Raw genomic sequence first — 17,126 nt, forward strand, 5'->3', positions numbered from 1 at the left:
TTTCTTGCGTAATGTTTTATGTTTTGTCCTCCCCAGATCTCATATGCCCCTTCAGAAAGACACTGACGACACGAACGACATTTTTCACGATGAAGAAAAATGCCCAGATATCATCCCAGGTGCGTTGTTTTGCTAAAGAAAGTGCACAGTTCTTGGAAACTATTTTAGAAGGTCTGCTTAATGCGCTTAATATTGCTCAACGCCTGGTGACTTTGAACTGATTGCAGATGTTCGCATGGGGGACACAATCGCAGGGCCGGTGCTAGAAAGCAGCTTTGGAGGCACGGCTAAATCCTGGGAGACCCAGCATTTCGGCCCCATCAGCCGAGTCGCTTTCCACAAGAACCCGGTAAGTGACGCAAAGTCATTGAGAGCCATGCGCTGCATGTTCCTGCGACCTTATTGCGGGCGGCAAGAAATGGCGCCAGGATAATCGCTGGTCGAAATGATGGCAGTTACAAGAGATTCCCATAGATGGCGCCAGCCACACCAGCGGCGCATAGGAAATTTCTCAACCTCGTGTAGCGAGTCAGACAAGCTACCCCTACGCCACGCAGGCGCGTTCATGCAATTCGTTTAAACGGGGCTTTATACGTATGTCGTATGGTTTTTCTCAATGATTGCGATTGCGCAAAAGGAAACAGTGCCCTTGTCTGCTTGGGCAAAAGGAACTGCTGTCGCGTCATGCTGTTAAAGGCGAAATTCAAAGGCGAACACATACGCGGAATCCCTGAGCGGTACCCAAGTCAAGGACGCGGTTTTTTGATGCATACGGCCCACTCCTGGGTCCTTATCATGCTGTGTGATCTTGGATTCCTTTTGTGCAGGACTGGAGTTCTCCCCGAGCTGTCCGGGAGAAGGACACCATCCTACTCACGCCGCTGCAAGAGTACTCAGCCTACTCGGAAAGCAGCAAAGACTTTGATAAGGCATTGTGCGAGCAAGGAGCAGGACAGCTAACGGTGAGCAGTAGCAGTGTATCATTCCTCTAACACCAGTTTAAACACGCTTGAGTAGCATTCTTTGTCGCAGAGGGCAGAAATAATTCAAACATCAAAAAGCACCACACTTTTTACGTGAGCGAGTCAGTGCGCGTCTTGTCAACTTCTTTCTTTGGTGTCCTGCTTCTTGTCGGCGCCCTTCTTTACCGAAAAATGACACTATGCGGATGAAAAGAAATATAATCACGGGATGTCTATCACAGCCTCTGTCTTGAAATTTACGTGTGGAAGAGAAATATTTTGTTTCCGCGCCACTATTAAAGCAATGGCATTAGGAGGGCCATGAAGGTGCAAACTGTCTGGCAGCGTCGGCAGCGTCCGTGGTGCGATGGTGTCGGCGTCCGTATCAAGCCTACACCTGCCTCCGGTCAACCGTCCACCCCTCCTCTCTGCACTTATAGCACAGAGGAGGGAGATGCCGGACGGAGATGGACTTAGCAAAAGCGATAATGTCAACGATAACGATAACTCAGGCAACAGCGGGCCTAAGCTCAAAATATTTAGCCTTTCAAAGAAATGTGTGTGCGCGGATTATGAGGCTTGAGGAAACTATTCTTGCTGTCATTGCTCGAGAGGAGCAACTTGGATTGCACAAGCACCACCGGTGGCTATGTTTGAAACAGCCACCAGCGAGTGCAGTGGCCCATCGCTTAATCGCTGCGCCACTGCGCTGGTAGTGGCGTGAGTGTCCGCCTACCACAAGGTGATAGATTTTGCACAGTTTCATAATAGGAATTGCAATAAAATCAGATTAGATTGAAGATGGACAGTCAATGTACTTAGAAATAGAATAGAATCATAAGTAGAATAGATTGGCGATTGAAAGAAGAATGGTATTGCATTTCCTCCGCATCAGTCCAATCGATCTCTCGTAAAGATTTTTCTTGACTAGTCTTGTTAGGTCCGGATTATTCACAGGTGCCAGCCGCCCTTAAAAGCAGAAGGCATCAGCCGCTGATAGCCTCCAGTATTTTACAACAACATGGCACCCGATTATATATTCGTCTCAAGAGTCATAATATTAGAAATCCAATGCAAACAAGCCGTCGGTATTAAAAAATTTTCTGCGGCAGGCCATTTATGGGAACGTGAGAATTACGTTCAATTAAGTAGCCTTCTAAAAAAATGAAGGCACGCTTAACCTCCTCTTTAAAAGTACCACGTGGGTTCAAACCCGACCACGACGGCGGCCGCGTTTCGGTGGAGGCGAAAAGCAAAAGGCGCCCGTGTGCTGTGCGATGTCAGAGCCCGTTAAAGATCCCCAGGCGGTCGAAATTATTCAGGAGACCTCCACTATAGCACCTCTCTCTTTCTTTCCTTCTTTCTTTCTTTCTTTCTTTCTTTCTTTCTTTCTTTCTTTCTTTCTTTCTTTCTTTCTTTCTTTCTTTCTTTCTTTCTTTCTTTCTTTCTTTCTTTCTTTCTTTCTTTCTTTATTTCTCTCTTTCCTTCTTTCTTTCTTTCTTTCTCTCTTTCCTTCTTTCTTCCTTTCTTTCTTTCTTTCCTTCTCTCTTTCTTTACTTCTTTCTTTCTTCCTTTCTTTCTTTCTTCTCTCACTACCTCCTTTATACCTTCCCTTACGGCGTGGTTCGGATGTCCATCGAGATATGTGAGATAGTTACTGGGTCATTTCCTTTCGTCAAAGCCAATTTTCATTTTCATTTTTCCTTCAGCGGCCTGGGGTCCTCTTTGCGTATTACTTCGCAGACAGGAGCATTGTTCTTTCTTTCCTCATTACATAACGCTCAACTTACCCTTAAGAGTATGGTTTGACTACGTGCCTGTATATGTGGAACTGGTCATCCTCTACTTTAAAAAATCGCGAGGATTCGTTATACCATTCCTGGCGCAGTGGGGCAGCGGCTAAGCGATGCGCCACTGCCCTGTTAAGTGGTTGTTTCAAGCACAGCCACCGGTGGGGCTTGTGAAACCCAAGTTGTTCTTCCTGAGCAGCTTCTCAAAACTGATCACTAATCTGGTTTCCACCTACCACGGTGCGCAGTTTGATAACAGTTGGCATGACGGGCAAGTTGTGATGACGTCACTAGCTCACATGACTAGGTGCCAGGTGGGCCACCCGCTTTTCTCGATAAGCCAACGCCTAGGTCGACGCTGATCGGGACCCTGAACGCTGCCGCGTCAAAGCTGTGAGGCGCCTGTTGGCCACAATGTGTTTCTCTCCACGGAGGTTTTCTCACCGGTTACTTCTAATAAGCCGCTGCCCGCGAGTCGTATTCCGAAAACTCCACTAATTCCGCAACAAAGCTGTCACTCGATTGACAGTCTCAGAACGAGGGCGCACAGTCCACGTAGACGTTGCTTACGCTCTGCGGAATACTTTTCAGCGTTGTCCCGTCCTTGATCCAAAATTAGGTGACATCACGGTGCTTTGTGCGGTATTTTGTTTCATCTATTGCTGAGGAGCAACCTTGAACCTTGGAAGGAGAAAGCAAACCACGTGACGCGTAGCCATTAGATAGAATAATGACGCAAAGTGCATGTAACATTTAACTACCACCTGTCCGCATATTATAACACATTGTAACATACTTGAGGCCCCTTTACTGTGCGATGTCAGTGCACGTTAAAGAACCCCAGGGGGCCGAAATTTCCAGAGCCCTTCTCTATGGCGTCCCTCATAGCCTGATCCGCTGAAGTCTGCAGCATCATTTCGAGTCTATCCCAGAACGAACACGCGACTTCCAACGGGTTGTAGTCGTATTGACGCTGAAAGACCCTGGTGCCACCATCGTGGTTCACTGCTCTTGTGAGTCTGGTTCAGCTAAGCTGAACAGCGATGCATGGGGAGGGGAACGAGGCCCTTGTAAAACCGCAGTGTGCCTCAAAAAGAACATGGTGACCGCCAAATTGGTGCCGAGACGTCCGAATGAAGTCGTAGTGATTCGCTTTGCAGCTGAGTCTAGTGTCTTCGCTCTCTCGGGAACGTACCTCAGGATGCTCCCGATGGTGTATTTCCTTGGTGGTTTAACGGGGTCATATCACTAGTTTGATCGGTGATGCTTCCGACCTGCTTCACGGCCACATACCTGAAGTTGTTCCCGCCTTCGGCGCATGCAGCTGCGGGAACTTTGAAAGCGACGGTCTTGTAGTTGTTCATCCGTGTAATGATTACGGTGAGCCATCAATCGAGGCGGCTCAAAGGGCAACCCCATCTTCGCCTTTGTTGTTGTTGTTGTTGTTGTCCAATAGATAATGGCTCGTACTCACTGCGGGGGATTGGCCTTTCGCCTTCTGTTATAATCTTCGTCGTCATCCGAGAGCAGGCGCGCGCTTCTGGTGGTTACGTGTCTCTAAGTCCGGACAGATCAACGCGGCCGGGATAAACCTGGCCCCCCGGGCCACTAACATCTATCATTGCAATAAACTTGTACATAGAGTGTACGCATACGTGTATGTTCCCTGTCCTCCAACCTCAGTCATGTTATTGCTACTATTGTAGTGTGCATTCGCTTTATATACGTCGACCGTTGTTCATGTTCCAACCTTGAGCAAGGCTCCTATGGTAGGGGGTACCCCATTCTGCTTTTCATCCCTTTTTCCACATTACTTCCGCTACGGCCCCTTTTGTCACTGCACCGAACTTTAATCGCAGTGCTATAAAAGCCTTGGGGAAGTTGGTGCACAGAGAAATTGTAATTGTATAGATACCGATTTGTCATAATCTGGCTATTAGATTTATTCGATGATGCCTTTTTGCAGTGCTGGAAGTAATAAAGGAGTGTCGCGGGCTCAGAACTATTTTGTATCATGTTGCCATACATCAGTCAGCTACACCGATTCATGTTTTTTCTCTGCAGAGTTTCAAGCCACTAGCCAACGGTAACTGATTCCGGACTGAAAACGGCACTCCCCCTCTGCACGATCCAGCGGGGGCGGCTGACGCCTCCGCCCCCCGCATTCAGGAAGGCACCGCCGGTGCTGCGCGGCCTATCTGGACAAGTGCACCGGCGCTGCCGGCAAGCCCGGTGCTGCTGCCGCAACTGCTTTCTCGCATCTGCCGTCGTGAGCAAGGGAGAGACGGCCATTTATGACTGTCATGTGTTTGCGGGAAGACGTGCGCCCTAGTGACTACAAGTGCGTTGGAGATTTGGCAGCATGGACGGCAAACAGCGTGGCTAGACCGCGCGAAGCTCCCCTGTATATAGATTTTTTTCCGTTCGAGTCTCTCAACCTCACTGAAACACGAAGGAAAAAGTGCAAGCACAAGTCGGAAGGGTGTCTTCAGTAACTGCAGCGAAGTCCTCCCAGAATGATGAGGTATCGAAACGTGAGCAGCACTTGACAACGTAAGGGTTCCGTGCTTCGTTTTTTTGAAGGGGAGCGAGATGTAGTTGTGTGTGCAAAAGGCAGGTGAGAGCCAGTCCGGACAACGCATTTGGTGTTCAAAAACGCTGAGGAGCTATAAGGAGCGCCTGTGTGAAGAACACCGCGAGCATGTTTTGGTCTGCTGTTTTTTAACGCTGAACTAAATTTTTGTAGAGCAGAACGTTGGGCCAGTTGGTGTAGCGACATATTCAAGAAAACTTTGCGCAGAATAACACAAGACGGAGGGAGAAACACGCACACACACATGAGCACAAACTTGCAACTGTATTCTCGGAAACGACACATCGCCTTAAGAAGCAGAAAGGGCGCAAGCCCTTTCCCAGTGCAGCACGTGTGCAGCACGAGTGGGAAAAAAGCAGCGAGCACATTGGTACAGCAAATATAGCATCAGTGATAGGCAGAAGACAATTCATATCGGAGCTCAGCGGAAATGCCCAGAAACCAGGAACAAAAAAATGTAGATCTCCAGAGCCCTTCATGACGCCATAACTACAAGTACATTGAGCTTTCTTGAAGCGTGTCATGTCAGCCAGCAGTGATAGAGCAATAGACGTGCGTAGAAGTGTAAATAGGGTTTCAAGTGCTTGCAGTCAAAAAGGCACAACACAGTCCAAATTTATTTCTCTATCTCTGTATGCCGTCCGCGACATACGGTAACAGGAATGAAGGCTGCAGGGGAAGGAGTGAAACGAGAATCTTCAGCGCACTTCAAAATAACCGGAAAGAAATTGTTCTTCCATATCTTTCTAGGCCAGCACGTTGCCCAAGTCTTATACTGTAAGCATGAAATGTAGCGCTGAAAATTGGTAGGATTCGAGCATAATAGTTCTCTTTTTTTCATGCAAACGCAAGCTTTATTTCTTGCTTGAAGCTGCATTACAGGTGCCCCACATTCTCCCTAGCTGCGATGCAAACCAAACTGAATACCGGGCCCAGTAGCAAAAGATCTGCCACTGGTGCCTGTGGTATGCTTTCCTTTACTGGAGGGCTGTATGGCGTCTAGTCTCGCAGTACGAGAACCAACGGTCTATCGCATCGGCCTATCGAAGTTCGCGCCAGCTATTCCTTCCATAGCCTGTCCTAGTGCAGAGCATAGAAGTCCGCAGTGCAAGACACCCTTCCGACCGGGTCATTCACAGCATCTGTACATAAGACATTGATGTGCCGCAGTTGTTTACATCTGCGCAACGCTGCACAACATGCGTGTGTTTGTGTGCGAGTGTGTGCGTTCGCCACTTCTCCAACGACAAGATAGCGAACCTTCTAAGTTGCTCTGAGTCGGGAGAGCGTCACTGGTAAGAAGCACAATCGAACGGCTGCCACGAGTGACGTCGCTGCTTTCTCAAGATTTGCCCCTAACGCTTGAGCGTTTGGACAACGTCTAAAATGACGTTCCGCTAGCGTCATGCTAGCGACATCACGTCAGGTGACTTTTGGCTTTATTTTGTCTGGGTGCTGCTAACGAAATGCCATCGAGACTTAGAGTGGACGGGCATCTGGACAAATGTCAAATTCCTATGGATTCATTCCTTCTTCCTTCTTTGTTTTATAATAAACCTCGCTCTGTGCCACACTAAATGAGCAACACTACATGCTGCAACTTAGCGGCAGTCTCTACGTGGAAAATGAGAACGCTACGGTGAGAATCTCACACCTAACAGAAAAATGAACTGACAACGTCAGTTTTAATCATGCCCATGCTCCACTTCCCCTGGTAACATTTGTGACGTTGAAGCAAACTCTTTCCGATGCATTTTTGCTGGTTGCATACTTACACAGTCTCACTCTGAACTTCTGTTGGTCTTCTGCTGGCAAGACCAGTGCGGAAAATCTATGTACAGGTAAGCCGGCCGTGGAACTTCCAACTGCCTGGCATGATCTATTGTCTGGGGGGAAGTATAGGTATTTCTAGAGAGATGCAGGACAGAGGAATCCCGCGCTCGTGAAAATATCCTCTGGGTTTTTTCTCTGTATCACTAGCTTTGCCTGCAGTGGAATGCGAAGTCATGCAAGCAGTCATTAAAAATGAACAAACTTCTATCCATGATTTCTAGCGAGAGAAACGATTTTAATAGAAAAGGAGCTTTTAATTCAATTTTCATGCCTTTAGAAGTATATAGTAAGCTGCTGCGCTTGTCGGTACTAAGGCTTCCCCGTCCTGAGCCAGCCAACTTGGAGCATCACCACGGCTGCAAATATTTTGATTTGCGCTGTTGAATTGCCTCGAATATGCAATATGATCTGTTGACAACATCGTTTCCTTGTCTAAACAGTAAAAGATAAGACGAGATATTCTATTAGATCCGCGCCGTGCTCGACATCTCTAAACGTGCTGTGCCGCGAGCTCTTTGCGCATACAAATGGCTACGCATACAAATTCCTACAAATTCATACAAAGTCCTATGCATACAAATTGCTAGCACTCAGAATGACCGTAGGAATTGAATTACAGCATTTTAATGTATTGTCGAGCACTGATTTTTTATAGAAAAAATGGGTGCACAGTTGTACCAAAGGCTTGGTAAGAAGACGTCGAATTTCGTACATATTCGTACCTTAGTATTTTGAACGAATAAGACAACTTGTATGAGATTTGAAGATTACTTCAAGGAGTATTATGAGACAGTTAGCTGATGCAACAAAATCAAAATTCCAATAATTTTTCAAATTTTTTTTTCCCCGTCAAGACGGGTCTCGCCGAAACTGTACAGCTACGCTTGAGAAAGCCCACAGAATAACAAGGAGGCCTATTAGCGAAACATAACAGCATTGTATTGTTTGTTTCATAGTTCGGCGGTATCCAACACGAAACAATATGGTACGTAGGTCCACCGGTTTCCGTTTGCTGGCACTTTAAGCATATGGGGCCCGTCGTGCTACCCCACAAAAAGTTAAGTTAATTCTAACGAGTCCTGAAAGGTTCAGTTCGAAACAATGACTGTACAGTATTTCCTAAATACGTTTTCTATCTTAAAACGGGCGCTGAAGGCTGATAATTAAACTTTCCTATCTCCCGATTTCCCGCCTCAAGTGATTTCGAGCCGAATAATACTCACACTCTCTACGCGTGCACCTGAGGCAGCAAGAAAGACCTAAACTCCCAATACAAAGTCATTGTTTTAAGAAACCCCAAAGTCGCTTAGAGGTTGCGGTCCACGAGTGGCACATGTTTCCAGGAATTTTCGTGGAGCGTTCAGTGGGTCACACCCTTACTTACCGCTTCTCTAAGTGACAAATTTAAGTCGAGTTGCGACTTCTATTTGTTCACTAGATGGACAGTGCGCACTCAGTCTATGTATGATACCAGTCCAGAAGCGAGTCGGCGTGAAAGAATTTCTAGGATTCAGTTCAATTAAAATTGTGGAGCTTTGTTCTGAGAGATCTCTGTTCAAAGCAGACCACCGGCTAAAAGCTAAAACAAAGAGCTTTAATGTGCCTAAGGCCTTTAGAAAAACGACACAAGGAAATAAATACATGCAGTGGAGGCACGTCTCACATGAGCTCACGGTTTGAAGTGTCATTCACTGGTGGCCATGATTAGCAAGAACAGCTAAATGAAATATGCTAAGATAATAACAAATAAAGAAACCTGGGCGAACAAAAGCAGGAACAGTAATATTTCTGCCAGTTTCGAGCTGGTCATTAGGAAAAAGATTAATGGGAATTGAATTACGGCAGCAAACTTGGAAGTCTAAAACGAAAACCCTTCTTTTTTCATTGATGCTACCCGAGTCTTTGCATATAAATTCCAAATTACTGAGCACAGCCAACTTCAGCTAGAGTTCCAAATATTTCATCCTGCACTTTGCGGGCTTGCCTGCATGCGGGTGACCTGAAGTTCTCCCGCAGTTCTGTCTCGAGTGGTCTTTTTTGAAATGCGTAAACAGTTTTCTAAAGAGGAAGTTTTACGCGGTACTTATATATTCCAGCAGGCATGCTCTAGCTAAACGCAAAACGCAGCCCCATTTATGCGTTGAATAATTACAGCATCAAAGAGCGTAAAGCATAGAAAGAAGCACAGCCAGAATACCCGTTTAGTTCTTGATTCATTCTTGAACACAGAGAACGGAGTGGGCTGTCTAACAAACAAGTTTCCAGTGCAGAGACTCGAATAAGCATTGCAAATTTTCGCCTTTTCGAAATAGCTGCTGTGGCTGAGTGGTTAGAGCGTTGCGACATTCGGAACGAAGTGGGCAGTTCGCATTAGGGAGAATTGGACCAACGCGCTTCTCGTTCCCATGGCTGCAGCACGTGGCGCATTGCTTTGAACATTCAAAAAGTGCGCGTTGACATCGTTCGTGACGTAAGAGAATGAAAATGACTGAGTGGCTGCAGAAGAGAACGCGATAGGCCGCTAGGCTTAGAAGCACTGACTGGGCGCTGTTCCGAATTACTGGCAATAAAGCAGGCCGTGGCAGTCGTATCTGGCTGCAGGTGAAATGCAGAACAGCTTGCACCCTGGCATTGTGGTGCAGGTTAAAGAATGTCAGGATGTAAAAATTAACTGAAAGCCCTCTACTGCGCTGCGCGTCGTAGCACACAGCGCAGATTCTTCCCACAAGAACCTGCTTATTTAATTATTGAGGCAGTGTAAGTTAATAGGAGTGGAGGAGAGCACCTTACTTTGCGCGTACATTGGGTTGTAGTTTCATAGATTATACCTAAGCTCAAAATAGAAGGATTCCTCACAGCAGTACTGCAATCACCTCATCATTTTTCAAGGCGTTAAGTATACTATTTGATCAAATTTAGATGTATTTCGTTCAGTAATAAAGAAGAGTTTTAGATAATCGCAAGAAACGGAAAGTTGGTCGTGTGCCTTAAGGGTGTGGCCTCAAAAATGTAATGATAAAGGAACGAAAAAAAAGATGAAAACCTCGGGTTTTGGTTTCACATGGTACGTTTACATTGTGCACCGTGTGTGCTTAAATAAAAGGCCACACAGATATGAAGTATGCATTCTATGCAAAGCCTAACTATTCTTTTTAGTTTTACCAATTTTCTGTATAGAGACGTCCATGAGGTAATTTGTTATAGCAAAGTTACTATGCCCTTGGTGGGGCACATGAGCATGAAAGGGCTTACATGGTCGCATGTAGACAGACGCGAGAGCCAAAAACGTAATTCTTGTAGACAGACGCGAGAGCCAAAAACGTTCGGCAAAACTTCCTAAATTTTTTTAGGCGAAACTTCCGCTTGATGCTATATGGCGAGTTAATGGCTTAGCAACGGTTAAACCATGATTCTGCCGAGCAAACAAGCCTTATTTCCTAGCTCAACATGTTCTGCCTTGAAGGCAAGGGTTCAGATACCTAATGATAAAAAAATTTGGAGCCGCAATGCACTGCCTAATTTCAGCTCAGGAAGGTTGTTGTCTTCAGCGCAATTTTGAAGATAGAGCAACCCTTCTCAAGTTTCAGAAGATGAGTATGCATCATGCTGTTCGCCTCGCCATTAGTCGTGCCGAGGCAGCAGCACATTACGTACTTGCTACGAGATATCACTGATTTATGCATGAGCCTCATTAACAATACTATACACTGAAACATATTTCAAGCTGGCGGTGTGCAGTTTTCGGACATGTGTTTTTCACCGAAGCAATATGCACTGCCTTGAAACTGCCTACAGGTTTCGATAGCAAGAATGAAGAGGCAGACATTCAGTTCCGACTTTCAGTTGTGATGAAATATAAGTTTGAGTGAATGTGCAAGCGTTAAACGTCTCAGACAACATTTAGTTTACGATGCTTATAGACTACGCCTGAAGGCTATGAGCTCGAGATGTTTTAACCCTTTATATGACAGCGGAAGATATACGTGCCACTTGATGCATGTTGTACCATCAACGATGGTGTCGAAACAGGAATATTTACATGTATTAGGTGGTAAGTTGTTTTTGCGCTCTTCATGGTAAGTAAAGGAGCCATTCCGAGGTTGGCTGCCATTCGAGCCACAGCTGAGAGCGAGAGCTGCGAGAATGTGCGCATTGGCTTTGTCGTCGTCAGTTGACTGAGTGGCATGCATGTCGGCTAATGAGCCATAAGAGTGTACTCCAATTAGAGCACCCAAGCAACATGCCCTAGTGTTACAGCTTTGGCTATAAATGTGCATGATAGTGTACCAAATATGTACGACAGCATGGGTGGGTTTTAAAACAAAAGTAGAGAAATACTGACACCAACCAATAGGTTACTTTCAGCCCAACGTTTAGAAATCAAATATAAGTCCAAGTTTCAAGAACGTCTATGGCATTGGGAACGTTTCAGCGCGTGACCAGAGCATCTGGCTCTTCCGAATAACCAGTAACGGACCTCTGGAGCAGGATCATTAGATTCACAGACTGCGACATATTACTAGCGCTAAAAAAGTTCATTAAGAAGAATTAAGAAGATCATTAGACACCTGAACCTGAATAAAATTTCACACTGAAAAAAGTTTTTGCTTTATTTTAAAGACAACGTTCGAGTTGGCAGCAATGCTCTGCCCAGTGTAATTACTTCAAAGTCCTTGGAAAGAGGCACGTTGTCCTCTGAGCGGGAAAATATTGGTGACTGCTCGATAATTGGAACTCGAAGGGAAGCAAACATCTCTTCCAATTACGCGTAGCCTGAAATAAACGGAGCCAGAAGGTAAACACTGCCGGCGCCGCAGGCAGACATTTGCATGCGGGCAAAGTGCGCGGAGTGATGCACGTCATCAGAGACGCACCACACATGCAAGAAACCAGTTCATTGAATTTTTACAAGTTTAGTGTAGTACCTAACATTGCTGCTTAAGTTGAATCCGTTTTGCGCGTTTGGACGCGTTTGGTTTGTTACGTTTCTCTTACAATGTCTTCCATTTCGATGAAAGAGACGTCCGTGGCGGTGACAGGGTGTCGCGAATCGGGTGGACGCGTCCCCGACTGCTGAAGGGGAACGCTTTCGCGTGCAGGTTCGAAGAACAAAGGAATCGAACCAAACAAAACAAAACGAAGCCGTGTTTGTATTTTAAAGGAAAGGAGCCAATGAAAGGAACGAAAACACTAAGGAAAACACACACTAGGCACGCGTAAAACACAACAGATAAAAGAGAGTTCACCGGCTACACAGCGTCTCAGGTGGTGCGGGAATGCCCAAGGTCAATTGAATGCCTTGCAGTTAGCACAGACGTGGGTTGGCGAGTTGCGATGCGTCGCTGGCGTTGCGTTCAGGGAGGCGATGGTAGAGAGCCAGGAGATGAGGAACGGAGATGGATACGGGAGACGCTGACGAACTCCTGTCAGCCGCCCCCCAAGAACTGGGCAGCTGGAGCAGCAAAACTGTAGCCAGGTCCTGTCGACGGCGTTCCGCAAACACCGTAGGCTTGTGCAGCCTATCCACGAAAGCCTTGGCTGCTGCCTCTTCCGACCTCGAAATGGATGCAGTAGGCCTGCGTCGTTGATTCAGGGAGGTCCACGGCAGCACAGACCCGAAGTCTGACGGCTGCCACCTCCACGCTTGAATGAGGCTTAATGGTCTTGCGTCGGTGATCCAAGGGAAGTCATTGGCAGCTCGAACCCAACGTCCGACAGCTGCCACTTCCACGCTTGAACGACGAGACTTGTGCTACGGTGTCTTGCTCAACACCTCGGTTTGCTGACACGTAGCTCTACGCTCCTCGTGCCTGCCTCGCGCACACCACTCGCACGCGCCCACCCGCAGCGCGAGGCTGGCACGTACGGCGCTCCGGTGTCCGACGCACCACTGCCGACACGCCGCGTTCCAAAAATCCCTCACCAGTGTGGTGTGCACATCACACAGGGCAACGTGCGTATCGCGAGCTAGGCGTCAAGAACGGAGCTGGTGGTAAGTAGCCCGCGCTTACGGCGTGTTTTCATCGCCTACAATAGCTAGCACACGGCCTGAGGAGCACCATGATGGCCGTGTTTTCAAGACATTCACAAGGCTCGTATGTGGCGCTGGTCTCGCTGAGACACGTCGTCTGCGAGACCTGTTTGAAACGCTGTATGTATTCCAATCAACGAGCATTATCGGTTACTGAATATTACTCGGTGCTGACAAGACTAACCATCAGTTCCAAAAGGAACAAAGTGCGGAATAAGCGAGTAAGTTTCTGAGGGCCCACTTCAAACGCACAGGCTTAAACAGGCACATGCGTGCGCGCACACTGCAAGGAACTTAACTCCGATATTTAAAAATAAGTAATCGCTGTAAGAAACCAGATTCATAATAACGGACGAGTGGACCTCCTTCCAAACATCTCTTAGCAAGGGTGCTTGTCAATGTCAGTGAAACTTATTGCGTCGAAGTACACTCTCTTGTACAAAGCAAAACATAAAATTTAATGCAAAATGATTTGTGGAATCTTAATGAACACATTTTGGAATGAATTCTTGGAGGTTAGGGTCCAACTGGAAGCGCAAAGGAAATAAAATATTACTTTCTTCATTTTTTCAATGAACTTCCGGCGGTCCCCGTCAAACTAAGAAAAGTGACCAACAGACATTCGAGGTGTCTCGGGCACTCTTTATGTGAGCCCTTCGGATTCGGAAGCGTTACATGTGCAATGAGCAGACCGAAGATAAATGCTAAAATACGGCAAAGAAGTGCCCGATGCATTTGCCTGAACGTTTGCTTTTGTGTGTTTTTGATATCTGTGAGCTCTTGTTCACTCTTTACGACACTTATTTTACACTTCAGTGCCGGCCATGGATTTTAATTCATATGTTTATTTCTTTTTTTCCACGACAGCTGTGCCCGGATAGCCGAGCGAATTCGGTTAGGAGGGCATGGGCAATGGTGTCGTCGAAGAACTTAGTTCTTTCGCGAAACCGGCTCATCCATAAATGCGCATAAGAGACTTCAATATATTCTCGTTTCACACCGCCTCGGGAGCCACATCCCAAGGGAAATGTTTTCGCCCGCATTCTCAAGATGGAGTGGGAAACCCGGCAAAGAAATTATAGTGATATCTATAAAAACATATTTGCCCACACTGCCGCCAGGTTCGCACACAGCACGGTTTCGCTGTGACGCTAGTTTATCCAGCATGCATCTGTAAAAGACAAAAAAAAAGCATTATACGGATATTTTTTGTGAGGAGCGCTCCAGTGTGGGAAGCATATTGCCTCGCGTTAAGTAAGGCGAATCTTGTAAGGAAGCTTTATAAGGCAGTTGTCACTTACGTAGAGAACTGACCTTCCTAAGCACAGCTAAACCATGTGAACTCGTCAGTTGAGAGCTCGGGAAGACCCTCTCGGTCACCGGCTGCAGAAAAGCACCGCACAGCCGTGCTAGCTGTTCATAGCACTGCGCGCTAACCTTTTGCCTTTTTTTTGCAGCGAACCTACTCATCGGTTACCTTAATGCTAGCTATAAACGAAGACGCGGTATGCCCGCCCTTACAAAAAAAGTTTTAGACAGTCTATAGAGTGTCTATAGACTGCTGTCTACAAAGTCTATAGACTGTCTATTGACAAAAGTCTATAGGCAATACAAATGCCATAGGCAGTCTATAGACAATCTATAAATTTATGGCCATACACTTTTAGCAGACTTTTGTCCATAGACAGTCTATAGACTATGAATAGACAAAAAGCAATATCTATAGGAAGTCAATAGAGTCAATAAAAAGTCTATAGATTGTCTATAGACCATTTTTATATGGGCGGTAGCGAGTGCTATCCGCATGTCTCTGTCAAACTCATTCACGAGGTTTTTTTTTTTTGTTGTTGTTTTCAAAGGCGTCCGCCAGAAAAATCAAGCTTGAAAGCTGCGTACAACGCTAATCTCAACTATTTGACAGAAGGACTCAAAGCTTGACAATGCTGCCGAGTATTGTTTTGAGAATAACGCAGTATCCGTTAATTTAAAGATATCTAATGATGGCTTTTAGCTCCTCCGATAGGTGACTCGCTCGTGGTTAGGTTTCGAGTGTTGTGTTGCAAATACATCCGTGTGTCAAAGGCGGCACCGTCTGTGAGGGGAAAATTTATGTACGGCAGCAGCATAAATACAGTGTTTGACCCCTGTGGTAGGTGTGGGGAAACAATCGCGCACCTACTTTTCCACTCAATGCCCCGCTTTCACAATGAGCAAGAACCTCTTTGGAGTTTGGCCCCCGTCAGATGACGGACGTCGAGTTTCTGGGGCCCTGGCTTCAGCCTTCGTCGATTAAATTATTCCCTTGTTAAAAGTCCTAAAAGCAACACGTTTCAGCTCCAGCCCGCGGACACAGCGTGGGCGTTTCTTCTTTCTCGTAACCTACGAGAGACCACATAGATGGACATATCCTATTCACAAAAGTAAATGAACTCAACTACCCCTTGCTTCTCCTTTGGCTCCTCTTTCCCCCCTCTCTACAGCTAGGACAGCCACCCAGACTTCTCCGTGATATCCTCCCTGTATTTGCTTTCTTCGTTATCTTGGCTGCGTCTTGGTGCATATAACTTTTCGAATAGGGCACTGTCTCCGGCTACGTTCTCCTCTCTTACGGACGTAACGTTGACGTTTAGCGAATTGCAGACGACCCTGACGTTATAGTCAGCTAAAGGCTGCTCAACTAGTCTCTCGGCTACAGGAGGGCGAAGCAGCAGCATCGGTCTCGCCCCTCGCGCCGGAGCCCCGCTACAGTCTGCTCTGGCAGACCAACACAAGTGAGCGCTCAATTCGCAATAGCGGAACAAACATCGCCGCTGCCTTTCTTACCTCTTCCGCACATATATCGGCGCCACAAACGTTCTTCTCGTCTTCAGCCAAGTTTGAGCGATGGGGTCATCCCCCGTTCTAGAACTTAGCTTACGTTGCGCCGGTGCTGAAGCCTGACAAAGGGTTGCTTTTGTATTGGCCTGCGTCGCATCCTGCGCGGCGCATTTAATAAAAAAGTAAAGTGCTCGCTTAACATGGAGACCAGAAGAAAGAAAAACGCTTCTATTGCGCACGACTGGATTCTATGCAGGTTTGAATACGCGATATCGCGCTTTGGACCCGCTAACGTTAGCGTTCTGTCCTTTCTGCGCTAGCCGTTTTTCTCGATGCAATGAAGTCTATGCTATACACGACGGGAGAAAAGTTGCGGACGGGACAAACGCGTTCTCCCGTCTGGGTCTTACTCAAAGATTTGAGAATAACAACTTGTATCTCCCCTGAAAAAAAAAATCAAATAAATAAAATGGCAGCAATGCTCGAGCCGCAGTATTTAGAGAAATCAGCAAAATATTAATATTCCCATTTAGTGAGCGGTATACCAGTTACGTACTATCCTGTTTAACATGAGCGAAGAACGTCCTTTGGAATTTAGCAGCCGTCAGATGAAACAAACATCTCTCGTTCACCATTAGCAAGAGCATGAGCAGCAGTCTTGCAAACAATAATTTCGGCCCATTTTCCGCGATAATGAAGTACGGCGAACAGCGAAGAGAAAAAGCTTGCAACTCAAAAGGTAGCACCTTGATGCGAGGAAATGGCACGCGTTCCTTTTGATGACCTTACAGAAACAAAAGGTAACTTGTAACCATGTATGCAGTAAGAATGATACAGCTGGACTCTTTCTTAGATACTCGTACCGATATTGGAAAATACATCGCTATTCCTTTCATTTCAGTTTTTGTTTGATCCTCGAATGTACCGCCGGAAGGAAAAAAACATGCAAAGGTTTACTTCGAGTTCAGTAGCCTTTCTGTTGAAAGCGAACAGTCAAACGACGTTTAATGTCTGAAAGCTGAAATCTGTGAACGCGACTGTTCTGATCTGGCGAGGTCCGACGCTAGAAACGTGCGAAGCAAATGCCCTGAAACTTCTTC

At 46.4% G+C, this 17,126-nt stretch overlaps 1 protein-coding gene across 2 annotated transcripts in view; it reads left to right on the forward strand.

Moving 5' to 3' along the window:
* LOC149340039 (cell surface glycoprotein MUC18-like) overlaps positions 1–7,102 on the forward strand; it is a 468,207-nt gene extending 461,105 nt beyond the window's left edge. The window contains exons 11-14 of one of the 2 annotated variants that reach the window (XM_089548781.1): positions 37–119; positions 228–349; positions 828–962; positions 4,817–7,102. In XM_089548781.1, coding sequence (XP_089404907.1) covers positions 37–119; positions 228–349; positions 828–962; positions 4,817–4,846 — 370 coding nt within the window. In that variant the 3' untranslated portion in view covers positions 4,847–7,102. The remainder of the gene's footprint in view (positions 1–36; positions 120–227; positions 350–827; positions 963–4,816) is intronic. The other variant, XM_089548782.1, reaches the window with a different exon arrangement.
* Positions 7,103–17,126: the final 10,024 nt, after the last annotated feature.

This window comes from Amblyomma mixtum, chromosome 6, assembly GCF_055824585.1.
Source record: "Amblyomma mixtum isolate Tamu chromosome 6, ASM5582458v1, whole genome shotgun sequence".
Lineage (NCBI taxonomy): Eukaryota > Metazoa > Arthropoda > Arachnida > Ixodida > Ixodidae > Amblyomma > Amblyomma mixtum.